Genomic DNA, 12,570 nt, shown 5'->3' with positions numbered 1-12,570 from the left:
CCTCAGAGATTTGTGTGACCTGAAAACCAGAAGGCGATGGCCACGCCTGTTTCCACTCTGCTGGCAGTGGAATCGGGGGCCCAGAGGAAGGAGTACTTCTCTCTGCAGTCACACAATCTCCATTATCCGTCTCCACACTTCTCACAAGGAAAGCAACAAATACTTGCAAAAGTAATTATGAAGATGCTCCCATTTACTTTTCTTATAAATTACCCCAGGTCTCCCCACACCTGTGGCTGCAGGCTAACAGCACCACTTTCATTCTCAAAGGTATTCCTGTTTGGGTGATAAATTATACGGTTGCCCTAAAACCCAACTTTACATTTTGCAGCAGCTTATATGCCTATCGTCCAAAGTTCTGTCTCACTCTAGGTCCCTTGAGGTTGAAAATCACTTGTGATTTCTGCTGTGTCTCTGAGAGAACGAAGTGACCTCACGGGTGAAATTTGTCTAGGGCCGAGAGAAAATAAATCATATCCCTTCCTCTGCACTGGGTGTGTACAGAACAGGGCATGTTTAAAGAAGGGCAGCTACAAAACCTGGCAGGAACAGCCGAGCCTCACCAACCACACCTACAGGGCGAGGGTACCTGGCCCTGTGCAAGCCGGCACCCTCACATGCCACTGACGTCCGGGGTGTTTTCGTGGAGAAGGCTCTTCCTGTTCCTCTTGCCCCCGTCCTCCACCAGTGACCCCACGGAGGGTATTACAGTCGTAATCTCATTACAGCCGGGTGATCACGCTATGGCACAAAGCTCGGTCCGGGCCTTCGGTCTGGGAGAGGCCCCCATACCCCACCCCCGCCCACACACACAGGGCATCACAACCAGCTGCCGACTCCTTGTTGGCACCATCCAAATTACTCTGGATGAATGAAGCCCAGTCGACAAAAGGTCTCTTTGTTGTGGTCGTGTTTGCCTTTCAAACTCCCCAAGTGTAAGGCTGCCCTGGAACACTGATGGCTTCTTACGTGGTGCCTGAAATCGCAGCTGAGAAGAACCAGCGCAATTTACTCCGAAAATGGGTGACTCACACGGCAGTTTAATGGTTGGTTCTCCAACCATTATTTGAGTATCTAGAATTAATTAAATATCCAATGTAATAAAAGGGAAACGCTGATGTTTGAGCACTATGGGAAAAAGACTTACTTCTGCAATTTTCTGAGGCAGAGAGGTTTCAAACGTCTGAAGCTTTTCCCAGTAGGAAGCCAGCAACTGAAGCACATCACAAGCTACCTGGGCCACGATTTTGTTAGGAAACTAGAAAAGGAAACAAAACCCCAAACGAAATAACCTCACTTCACGTGTGCAGTATTCCTAAAGAAGAACACAACAACGATTTCTTTCCAGCTTCATTTGGGGATACATGTCCCTGTTCTGCATTAAACATATGAAAAATGTATCTTATCACCAGACAGTTTGCATGCGGTCACCACCCTGTAACTGCCTTCTGTCTAGGCTAGCTGTACTAATTTACATAACATTCTATAGAAACAAGTAGTTGTCATTTAATCATTTGGAAATTAAAACCATAAATTCAAATGCCTCATTCAGATCACACAAATGATAGTTTTGCCGACTGGAGGAAACTGAAATGTAGTACATTATTGAGTATCCCCTGTGTACTGAAACTTTTACAAGAATCGTACTCATCTTCGCCTTGATAACTCTTCATTAACAGCTCCATAAGGCAGACGTTATCTTCATTTTACACTTGGAGAAACAAGGATTGATCGAAAGCCTTTCTATCTGATGAAACTAAACTTAACCTGCACATATAACATTCTAAGAAATATAAAAAATGTGGAGCTAGGAGAACATAATTCAAAGCTATGGGATATTCAATTATTGAGGCTGTTTTCTGCGTCTGGCGTGGGTTCAGGGTCCTCTAGGTGCCCCTGTTTCTTGGGAGATGGCACAGCAATGGGGCAGTTCTCGCAGGGACTGTGGGCTGGGGGTGTGTGGGAGGGATGAGGACTCCCGGTGCTCCCTCCCTGGCCAGACCCTGGGCCACACTGCCATCCACACTCCATCATCTAGGGCAGAACGTTTTGTCACCAAATCTGTGTCCCTGTCTAGGGAGACCTCTGGACTTGCGTCTCAGCTATTTCCACCCCAGGAGCTCCAGGTTGCAGAAAGCAGATGCCAACTGACCAGAGAGCCACAAAAACAACAGAGAGAAGTCAACATTCAGCACCTCAGTGACAAATCACAGTATGAGAAGGGAAAGGTGGTCAGTTTTACTTCTACCGAACAGTTACTGACTGCTCCCCTCTTGACAGGCACAAGGAAACCTGGGGTGAGAGCATCTGCCCCAAGGGGCTCTGCACAGCCTCCTCCGGCCACCCAGATCTCCCGCCCCCTGACCCTCATGGCCTCTGTCCACTCCTCAAACACTCTGACTTATTTCTGCCCCAGGGCCTTTGCACCTGCTCCTTGCTCTGCCCGGGACACTCATTCCCTAGGTCTGCACTCGGCAGGTGCTGCCCCATTTTTCAGATCACGGCTCAAGATGTCATCTCCCCTATGAGGCCATCAAGCCTGTCCAAAGGCGTGGGGCTCACCCCCTCCAGCTCTTCTGTTCCATCCTCCTCCCCTGCTGTAATTTCTGGACAGCATTAAGGGCTATCAGAGCTGATCCTCTGTGTTTGTTTGTTCTTTTGTGCGTTTATCTTCTTGCATCTTATTCTCTGTCGTTATTCCTAATGCCGAGCACAGCCCTAAGGAGGTCTGAGGGGACGTTGGAATGTGGAGGGAGAGGAAGAGTAAGAGTGGGCACCGGGGGCGTTTCTGCTGCATCCCGCTGGTCGGGTCACGTGGTAGAAACATAAGGTTGGCATGGCTCTTGCATTATGGCCGGAGACAGACAAGGTGACAATGGTGAAATGAGGGACATGGCAGACAAGAAGGCAGAGAGGGATGAGGCGTGAGAGGTGGGGGCAGATGGCAGAGAGAAGCCACTGGGGCCGGGGTGGTGGGGGGAAGGGAGGGGGAGAGCTGCGCTGAGCCGGGAAGAACGCAGGGTCGGGCAGGGGCCAGTTCCCTTCCAGGCAGCGGGCCCAGGGCCCAGGGTGCAGGCACCAAGGCAAGAAGAGTCAAGAAGAGTCGCTATGAAGGGCTGCGAGGGCAGTGGTATTCCTGACACGTGGAGGGCTGCGGGATGTGGAGATGAAACGTATCACCCACTCGCTCACCAGCACATGCCCACGGGGCACCAACAATGTGCCGGCACTGAATTAGCAGCACAGAGGACAAGACGTACAGGGTGACACAGTCCCTGCTCTGAAGGAACTGGCAGCTCGGTGCCGCAGGCAGGGGCCCACTCACGGACGTCCCTCTCTGGCAGCAGCACGGAGGGCAGATCTGCAGGTCCAGGCCCGGGCCATGGGGGTCGGGGTGGGGGTGGGGTGGGGTGGGGGCCGAGGGAGCCAGCTGTGGGAGGGGTGGCCCCGGGCAGCAGGCGGGAGTGATCGAAGGCTGTTCAGGACCCGGTGACCAGGACCATGGTGGTGAGGAAGGGAGAGTCGACCATGGCTCCTAAGGTGGGCAAGGGAAGGAGGACAGTGGGGCTGAGGGCAGGAACGCAGGGCCCGAGCCCGAGCCGATGCTGCCACTCGCCCATGAGGACGCCGGAGTCTGTAAGTCTGGCTCTGGCTTAGCAGAGCCCCACCCCGCTGCCCACACGAGGTCCCACCCGCAACAAATGAGTAGCCGAGTGGACTTCCCCAGTGGCTGCACAGCACTTTGTTCCCATCGCTGTCGTGGCCAGAGGCTGGTTTTTATCGACACCCCCTGGCGGGTGCTTCCCTAGCTTTGCTGCCCATGCCCTTCCCGTGCCCGAGGGGACACCTACGTCAACCTCGCCAAGCGCTCCTGGAGGGCACGGTTCCAGCAGAGCAGAGCCCGGAGACGGAGCCACGCAAAGCCCACAGGCAGAACTCGTGCCCCCTGCTGCCGACAGGGCAGGTAGGGCCGGGACTCCTCCTCCCCTCCCCTCCTCTCCTTTCCCCTCCCCTCCCCTCCCCCTCCCCCTCTTCCCCCTCCCTCTCTTCCTCCTCCCCCCCACCCCCGTTCCTTCTCCTCCCCTTCTCCCCCTCCTCCCCCTCCCTCCTTCTCCCCCTCACCCTCTTCCCCCCCTTCTCTTCCCCTTCCTCCTCCTCCTCCTCTCCCCTGCACCCTCCTCTCCCTGGTAGAGCCCCAAGCCCCCTAAGGCCCTCTGCCCAGAATGGCTGCTCACTGTCTCCCATGTTCCTTGCGGCTGCTCTTTCCTCTCTGGCCCTCGGTTCTCTTATACTGATGTGCTCCCCCTTCCAACCAGCACAGCGACACAGGCACTGAAAGGTGGGGGAGCTGCCCCAGGGACCAGGACTTCTGTCCAGGAGTTCTCCTCTGTTATTTATGATATTTAAAGGGAGGCCAATCTGGCTGATCCTGGCCCTCTGACTTCTCAGCAATTCAAGCTGGAGCAATTTCCTTGGCCTCCCCCTTAGTCGCCTTCTCTTTTATTTCTAAAATGGGGGAAGCAGCAGCCTCCACAGGGGTGGCGGGATTCCATGGCTCAGTCCACGCACTGCGCTGGGACGCCCCTGACAGGGCAAGGGCTCGACACGGCAGGTGCATTCTCTTCTGCTGCCTTAATGTTTCTCCTCATAATTATAGAAAAATTAAAGAACTTTTTGAAAATTTACAGAAATACTAAGAAGAATCTGGCCCAGCATGAGGTGAGCACGCAGCACATGGCAGCTCCTCTTACTAACAAAGCAAAGGAAGAAAGACATCCTCAGAGTGCCCAAGGCCCCACTAACGTGAAGCACTCAGGCTGTTGCCCAGGAGCTGTCCGGTCTCTCTCGGTCCTGCCGAGGAGGCCAGGGCATGAAACCCCACTTTCTTGTCATTCCAACCCACAGGTGACAGGCGTCCTGCTTGCCCCAGGGGCTGCCCAGCGACCAGAGGAATCCACTGGGCCACTGGGCTGGTCCACGAAGCTCAGGCTACGGAAAGCCAGGCTGCAGCCGCCAGGGGTAAGCAGCCATTGGTGGCTTTGCCAGGACCCCTCACAGAACGTTCAACGTGGCTCTGAGAGAAAAGATTTCTGAATCAAAACTTCTCTGTAATGTAGGGAGAAACAGAAATGGGGCTAAGTCAAACTAAAACGGGTTGAATACCTGGGAAACAGCTTAATGTCAAATACACGTGACGAACTGGCAATACCTTCAAAGTGACGCCTATCACGTTGACGGCCTCTCTCAGCTGAGGATGGTTTGTGCCCTGTGCAAGCTCTTCACAGATCCAGACCCCAAGGGAGCAAATGGCAATGCACCTTTTGAAAAAGAAGGAGACAAGGAGGAAAACTCTCACGAAGAGATGCATTTTCTTGGTATTTTCAAATGACGAAATATTTTAAGCCTTGTTTACGAAGTACAAAAGTTACAGATACATTAACAAAATGTCTTCTTGAGAAAAAAGATAAGGTACCCTCAATAGACCAGTTTTCAGGACAAATAGAAATATTCATAATGGTTAGTGATTAAATATTTAATGAAATAAATGGTATATTTTCTGTTAATTGTCACAGCACATGTATCACTTATTTTTGCTGAAACTAATTTTTCATTACAATTTATTGCTTCAGGATATTTTTGAGGAAGAATCAAAAACATGAATCTAACAAGATTGTTGGAAATTGAGTTTGTAATTGTTTTCCTTACAATAAAATACACAACACTTACCAGAAACAGAGGACAAACCCTATATTTTATCGTAAAGAATACCTGAGTACAACTTTCAAAATAAGTTTCACTGTTACTTCTTTTAAATAATGTGTTAAGACAAAATATTCTTTAAGTTGCATACTCCTTTAAAAATTACCTTTCTCAATTATAAATCAAGATTGGATGGTAATTCTCTTTGGAACTGATACACTCTACTTCCTATCTTTTGCAATGATCAAAAAGTCACATTCTTCTGAATGTTTCCTGAATGCATGTATATGAAATTTAAATGCTTGCCCCCCAACCTGCTCACTTTCTGAACAAAAAGGGGCTTCAAACCACTACTTGGAACCAGATGCTGGCTGTAATATGTAATATGCTGTTCTCTGTAGCAGGAGGTCACATCCAGGGCCAGTCAAACCGGACACACACTGAACGTCCCTTTGCCATCAGTGTAATTCAGCAATTAAAATCAAGCTATTTTGAGGTTTTAAAACCACCACACTTCACTGGATTCTCACCTCTTTCAATCAGAATGGACTAAGTGCTTCAGAACCAGTTAATAAAAACCCCTTTGGCAACCATGTCACCTTCTACCAAAACTCCCTCGGTAACGGCTGTGCTTTTAACTCGGTTACGAGGTGTGTGCCGGGCCTTTCTTGTTTCTCCGGCCCCAGCATTAGACGGAGCTCCACACCTTCCTGACTGTCTAGAATTGTCTACATGTCTCTCTTCTCTTGCCCAATTCCTAGAAATTGCCCTTTGCATCTTAGTCCATAGTTATTCCCATGAACTCTATATTCTTTCCCAAAGCCTCTTTATCTTCCCTCAGCTGAACTCAGACTGATTGTTTGACTCATGAAAACTATACCACTTGGAATTATGCCCCAAATCATACTGTTACCATTTTAAGAGCTGCTCTTCCTTTGAGTGCATGTGTGTATATATATGTGTGTGTGTTCTTTTTTTTTACGACCCATTAACCTATTTGTTAAGTGTAATTTGTTAAGAGCAAAGAGCTCTCGTTTCTAGGAACACCTGCATTTCTCTGTAACTATTAGCCTTGCACTATGCAGAATACTGTGACCTGTGAAATGGTTTTATAACCTAAGCTACTCTCACCTGCCTTGAGTTTTAAGCCACACTCGCTTGCTTATAACAGCTCTTGCTGCTATTTTCTCTCTTTGAAATTCATCATTTAACATCCCCATTTAGCATCTTCCTATTCTTACACTCCCAGTGACTCCTCATGTTCTCTATATCCCCAGGATGTCCTTTGTGATTGTGAGTGAGTTTTATCTATCAAGACACTTTTTTAAGCTAATGGCAGTATTACCTTACTCTCAGTCTGTATTCCAATACACTCTCTTAATACTGTTTGCTACCATGCCATCTCATACCACTCCAATTTATATAACAAAAACTTCTTGTATTTTCTTAATTTTTCTGAATTACTATCACTCACAATTATAACTACATTCTCTCTCAATTCTCCTCCATTTATTTGAAATCTTGATCATATTTCAGTCTGCTTGCTTATCTACACTCATGTGACCTTAATTTCATTGCCTAACTCCTTTTACACACAACTAAGAAAGACTGACCATATTATACATATTTCTATTCCACTTTTAACTCCACAGGAATTTGGCTTTCTACACTAAAGGAAAAGAGGGAAGAAAGATACTGCCAAGACTTGTTGAAGGTCTGAATGTAGCAGGTGCAGGTAAAGGAGGAATCAAGGATTTCCCCAAGTTTCTGAATTGACAGTCTGGGCAGATGATGGTGACAAGTAGTGAGATGATGTCTGAGGACAGTTAGGCTCTGGGGCAGACAGCAGACTCAAGGCTTCAGTTATGGTTGTGTTAAGTTTACATGTGTTAAGACACGCAAGTTGAGATATCAAGTAGGCAGTTTAATATATAAGCCTGAATATTTAAGGGGTTGACAGAAGGGGCCAGGAAAATAAATTCAGTATCATCAGCAAGCAGATGGTGTTAAAGTCTGGTGAAATGAATAAGAGCACCTAGGAATGTCATGGAGAGGGAAGACAACCAGCCCTAAACCCCAAGTAACTCTAACCCCCAGAGGTAGGTAGAGAAGGCAGACAGGAGAGGAACAGCTACAGTGACAGAGGAGCAAAATCAGAAGATTACGTTCTAAGGAACTGGCATCGTTCAGGAGGCGGATAAAGACAGACTAAGAACTAGTAAGACAAGCATGCATATTAAAATTTCTAAGGCAGCCTCTAAAAGAACTGAAAGTCTATGACTTCTAAAAAAATAGAGGTAATAAATGGAATGTGAAAAAAACACAATCACTCCAAAAAAAAAAGGAAGAAAGGAAGGAAGGAAGAAAAGGTGAGTGAAAAAAAAAGTGAAGGTAAAAAAACAGGAGAAAATGAAAGAAATATTGAAAAAGACAAATAGCAAAGTATAAAATAAGATGAAAGAATTACATCCAAATATATCAGTAACTACAGTAAATGTAAATGAACTAAAGCTTCAGTTAAAAGCTAAAGATCAGACAGGATAAACACATAAAATCAAGTATGTACAGTTTTTGCAAAGACATTTAAAAGAGAAGAATATAGGAAGGTTAAATTTAAAAGAAAATATTATTTAAAAATATAGCTGAATCAATATCAGACAACTGGTCTTTAAGATAAAAAAAATCACCCTTAAAGATAAAGAGGTCACTACATAAATATAAAAGATTTGATTAACTATAGAGATAGGATAATTTTACACTTCTGTGCAGCTAATAACATAGCTTCAAAATATATAAAACAAAAATTGACAGAAATACAAAGAGAAATATATAAATGCACCATAAAATTGGGAGATTTTTAACATATCTTTCTCAGTAAATGATCTAGATGATGAAAAAAACAGAAAGAATATGTAATATTTGAAACACATGATTAAAAATATTAATCTAATGTACACATCTAGAACATTACACCCTACAACTGAAGAACAGTATATACATTCTTTCAAGCATATATGGGACATTTGCAAAAACTGACTACATATTGGACCATAAAGCAAATCTCAACAATTCCAAAGACCAACAACATTTTTGATCCACAATGCAATTAACTAAGACATCAGCAGCATAAAGATAAATAGAAATAACCATATTTTTGGAAATTAAGAAATATATTGCTCAATAAATCATGACTCAATGAAGGAATCATAATGGAAATTGGAAAAACTTTGTAATGTAAAAATATTACATATCAAAACTTAAAGAACTCAGACAAAGTAGCACCTAGAAATAAACATATAGACTTAACTGTTTATATTTGTATAAAAGAAAGGCTGAGAATTAATATACTAAGTATGCAACTTCAAAAGTGAGAAAAAGAATTACAGAATGTAAAGAAAGTAGAATGAACATTAAAAAAAGAGCAGAGAGTAGGAAATTAAAAACAAATATAGAATAGAGAGGTTGAACAAAGACAAAAGTCTCTTCTTTGAAAAGACCAATAAAATTGACAGATATTTGGTAAGACTAGTGAGAAAAATCAGAGAACACACAAAAAGTGTCAGAGATTAAAAAGTGCTTATAGCTATAGAAGTGAAAGAGATAAAAGATAGCAAAGGGATAATGGAAACACCGTGGATGCCACAATATTTCAAAACTTGGAATGGACAAGTTTTTAGAAAATTTTAGTTTATCTAAACTGTCAAAAAAAAAACCTTTTTCTTAAAATCATTGAAGAAAATGAGTCCGTGGTGAACCTTCTTATAAAGAAAATACCTTGATAGTTTTACTATCAAGGTCTATTAAAGAAATACACAAGACTATCAACTCCAATTTTACAAAAACTCTTGCTGACTAAACAGAATGAAACAGCACCTCGCTCATTTTGTGAGACTATATAACCTTGTAATCAAACCTGAGAAGGACAGGATGGGAAGAGAAAATTAAAGGCCATGAATATAAATGCAACTTTCCTGAACAAAATGTTAGTCAAATCAGATCCAGTGCTGTATAAACCAAGTTGGGTTTATCCCCAAATGCAAGGTTACTTAATATTATCAAATTGATCATGAATTTACAGCTTCTGGTAATGGCAGACTAGAAAATTGTGACTAAACCATCCACTGAAGATAAGTGAAGAAGTTAGACAAAATACAAAAGAAAAAACCCTTGAAAATTATCGGAGAGCTAACAAGACAGTGCAAGTGCCAGCTGTTCTCTTGGAACCGGCCCGGAGGGAGCAGGACATGAGCAAGGGGCGGAGCTGGGTTTCTGGTGACCTTACAAGCTTGGAGGTGGAGGATCAGAAACTGGTGTGCTCTCCACCAGTGCTCCCAGCTCCGGGCTTTACCTGGGGAGAACAGGTAGGAACTTTTCACTCTGTACATGCCCCAGAAAACCTCCTGTCTTGGCCACAGACTGCCAGCAACCTCAGATGCCTGGTGGAAGCAACCAAAATGTTTCCAGACATTGCTGAATGTTTCCTGGGGTACAAAATCACTGCCGATTGAGAATCACTATCCTATAAGTACATCATTTTTATAAATTTTGGTTTATCCTTCCATTTTCTTCCTTGTTAAAAATATCAGGGAATACACCTATGTATTCACAATCTTGCTTTTTCTTACACAACAGGTAGCATATGCTACACACAATCATCTACACTTTGTGCTTTTCACTTAATAATGGCACCTTTTAAAAAATTAATAAAGCATTTTCCCCACGTAATTCTTACTGTACTTTTTAGCATAAGAGTAATGTGAAAGAATAAGTATTTTTAACATTAACTGATTACACATGAATGTGTATCTTAAAATTCTAAACTAGTTTACCTTTTATTTAGTATTTACCTTGCACACTCATTTGGTTCCTCTGTGGCGTTCTTCAGTAAAATACTTATGAGGTAGTGCTAAAAACACAAAATGAAGTAAAATAAAAACCTTGTTTAGTAGTTGATTTCCCACATGTTCTGTCCTCATTCTAGGCAGTGAGGGGCCACTGAAGGACTGGGGGAAGGACACAAGGGGCTCAGGGGAGCAGCAAGGTGGTCTCAGCCGGGGGCTCCCAGGGCTTTGAGCCTGCCTAGGGAAGAGCGTTTCTGTGTATACAATAAAAACCAAGCAGAGCAAATGACTCTCATCATAGGAAAAATCTCGGTTTTCTTTTACTTTAACTGGATTATACATCGTACACTGAATTACATGTTGTACTTGTGTACTATAGATAGATAAATTGATTGATTGATTTGAAAAGCATTTTTCTTTGCCCCAAAGTCAGCTGAGGAGAGACTGTTTAATTTTATTCTCCACGGATTAATTTAGAACCTCAAATAGTAGTAGTATTTAATCAGGCCAACAATGGGATAGAATGTTTAGCTTATTTCAATCATTTCTTATAAATTCATTTGATGCACTAATGCAGCAGAGTTAAACTAATAAAATTATTACAAAGAATGATTCATTACATAATCATGATCTGTAGGCATGATAAACAGATCTAATAAAAAACACCCAAGGAACCTAACCATTGCTCTCCATCTAGTTCATTTAATCCCCCCAAAACCAGCCTTCTAAAAAAACTGATACATCTAAACGATATAGCGAAAGTTTCAGGGATAAGCAGCTCAATGCATAATAGTGGAAGAGAGAACCACACAGCTCGAGTTAGAAGATGCTAACCAGGGCTTCCCTGGTGGCGCAGTGGTTAAGAATCTGCCTGCCAATGCAGGGGACATGGGTTCGATCCCTGGCCCGGGAAGATCCCACATGCCGCGGAGCAGCTAAGCCCGTGAGCCACAGCTACTGAAGCCTGCGCGCCTAGAGCCCGGGCTCTGCAACAAGAGAAGCCACTGAAATGAGAAGCCCGCGCACCACAACGAAGAGTAGCCCCCGCTCGCCTCAACTAGAGGAAACCCGTGCACAGCAGCGAAGACCCAACACAGTCAAAAATAAAATATAAATAACTAACTAACTAAATTTATAGAAGATGCTAACCTGAGATTCGGTCATTGCATCACATACCTTGACATCTTCCGTTCCCCTGGTGACTTCAGTAACTTCGGGCACCGGCTGCCACAGAGGGATCTCGCGGTAGGTGTTGGGAAAGCAGACTAGAGACCCGAGAATGGTGAGGGCTTCCAAACGAGGGGCCTGCACATGGCAAAGGGAAGTGAGACACACATTTTCCTTCTGGTTATAAACGTTAGATAAGCAACAACGTTTTACTTTTTCATGATTTTGAGGCAGCCCTGCTGGGGCAACGGCATCAGGGGTGAAGTTTACTGTTTACTGTTTTACTTTGTTTTTTAAATACAAAGATTTGAAACTACTAACACCAAAATGTTCAGGTTTTTCAAAGTCGGTCAGTGAGAACACAGCTTCTCGTTACGTGACCTCCACAACACAAGACCCACCAGTTTCCATCCAGGCTTGGTCTCACCCGACCCCCCATGGCAGGGGATGCAGCTGACAGCTCCCATGCACCTGGGAGCCCTTCCATCGCTTGGACACCTTTCTTGGTTCCCGAGGGGACCTGACAGTCTCCTTGCTGGAACCCTTCGCTTCTTCAGGATATAGACTCTAGGGTGCTGAGTGCAGTTCTCGGCCCTCTTCCCTCCGAGATCTACACTCAACTCGTCCGGGATGTCCAGACCCGAGGGTTTAAATGCCTCCTACATGTCGTCGACCCCTCAACACCTCTCGGTAGCCCTGGCTTCCTTCCTGAGTCCAGATCTGTAGATCCGACTACCTGTTTGCCATCTCCACTCGGGGTCCAGAAGGCATCTCCGCTGACAAGCTCCCCCTCGCCACAGGGTCCTGTGATTCCGTGTGACACCACCCAGCCTCCATCACTGCCCTCTTACCTGCTGCCTTT

General features: G+C 44.8%; 1 protein-coding gene across 3 annotated transcripts in view; it reads right to left on the bottom strand.

Moving 5' to 3' along the window:
• Positions 1–12,570, bottom strand: part of RALGAPA2 (Ral GTPase activating protein catalytic subunit alpha 2) — a 280,276-nt gene that overhangs the window by 115,163 nt on the left and 152,543 nt on the right. For all 3 annotated transcript variants that reach the window (XM_068565247.1, XM_068565249.1, XM_068565248.1), the window contains 4 exons: positions 11,718–11,846; positions 10,548–10,606; positions 5,210–5,318; positions 1,148–1,258 (listed from right to left, as the gene is read on the bottom strand). In XM_068565247.1, the coding sequence (XP_068421348.1) occupies positions 1,148–1,258; positions 5,210–5,318; positions 10,548–10,606; positions 11,718–11,846 (408 nt within the window). The remainder of the gene's footprint in view (positions 1–1,147; positions 1,259–5,209; positions 5,319–10,547; positions 10,607–11,717; positions 11,847–12,570) is intronic.

Source organism: Eschrichtius robustus, chromosome 16 (genome assembly GCF_028021215.1).
Source record: "Eschrichtius robustus isolate mEscRob2 chromosome 16, mEscRob2.pri, whole genome shotgun sequence".
NCBI lineage: Eukaryota > Metazoa > Chordata > Mammalia > Artiodactyla > Eschrichtiidae > Eschrichtius > Eschrichtius robustus.
The sequence above is the reverse complement of the archived record's forward strand: the minus strand, read 5'-3'. Positions and strand labels throughout refer to the sequence as shown.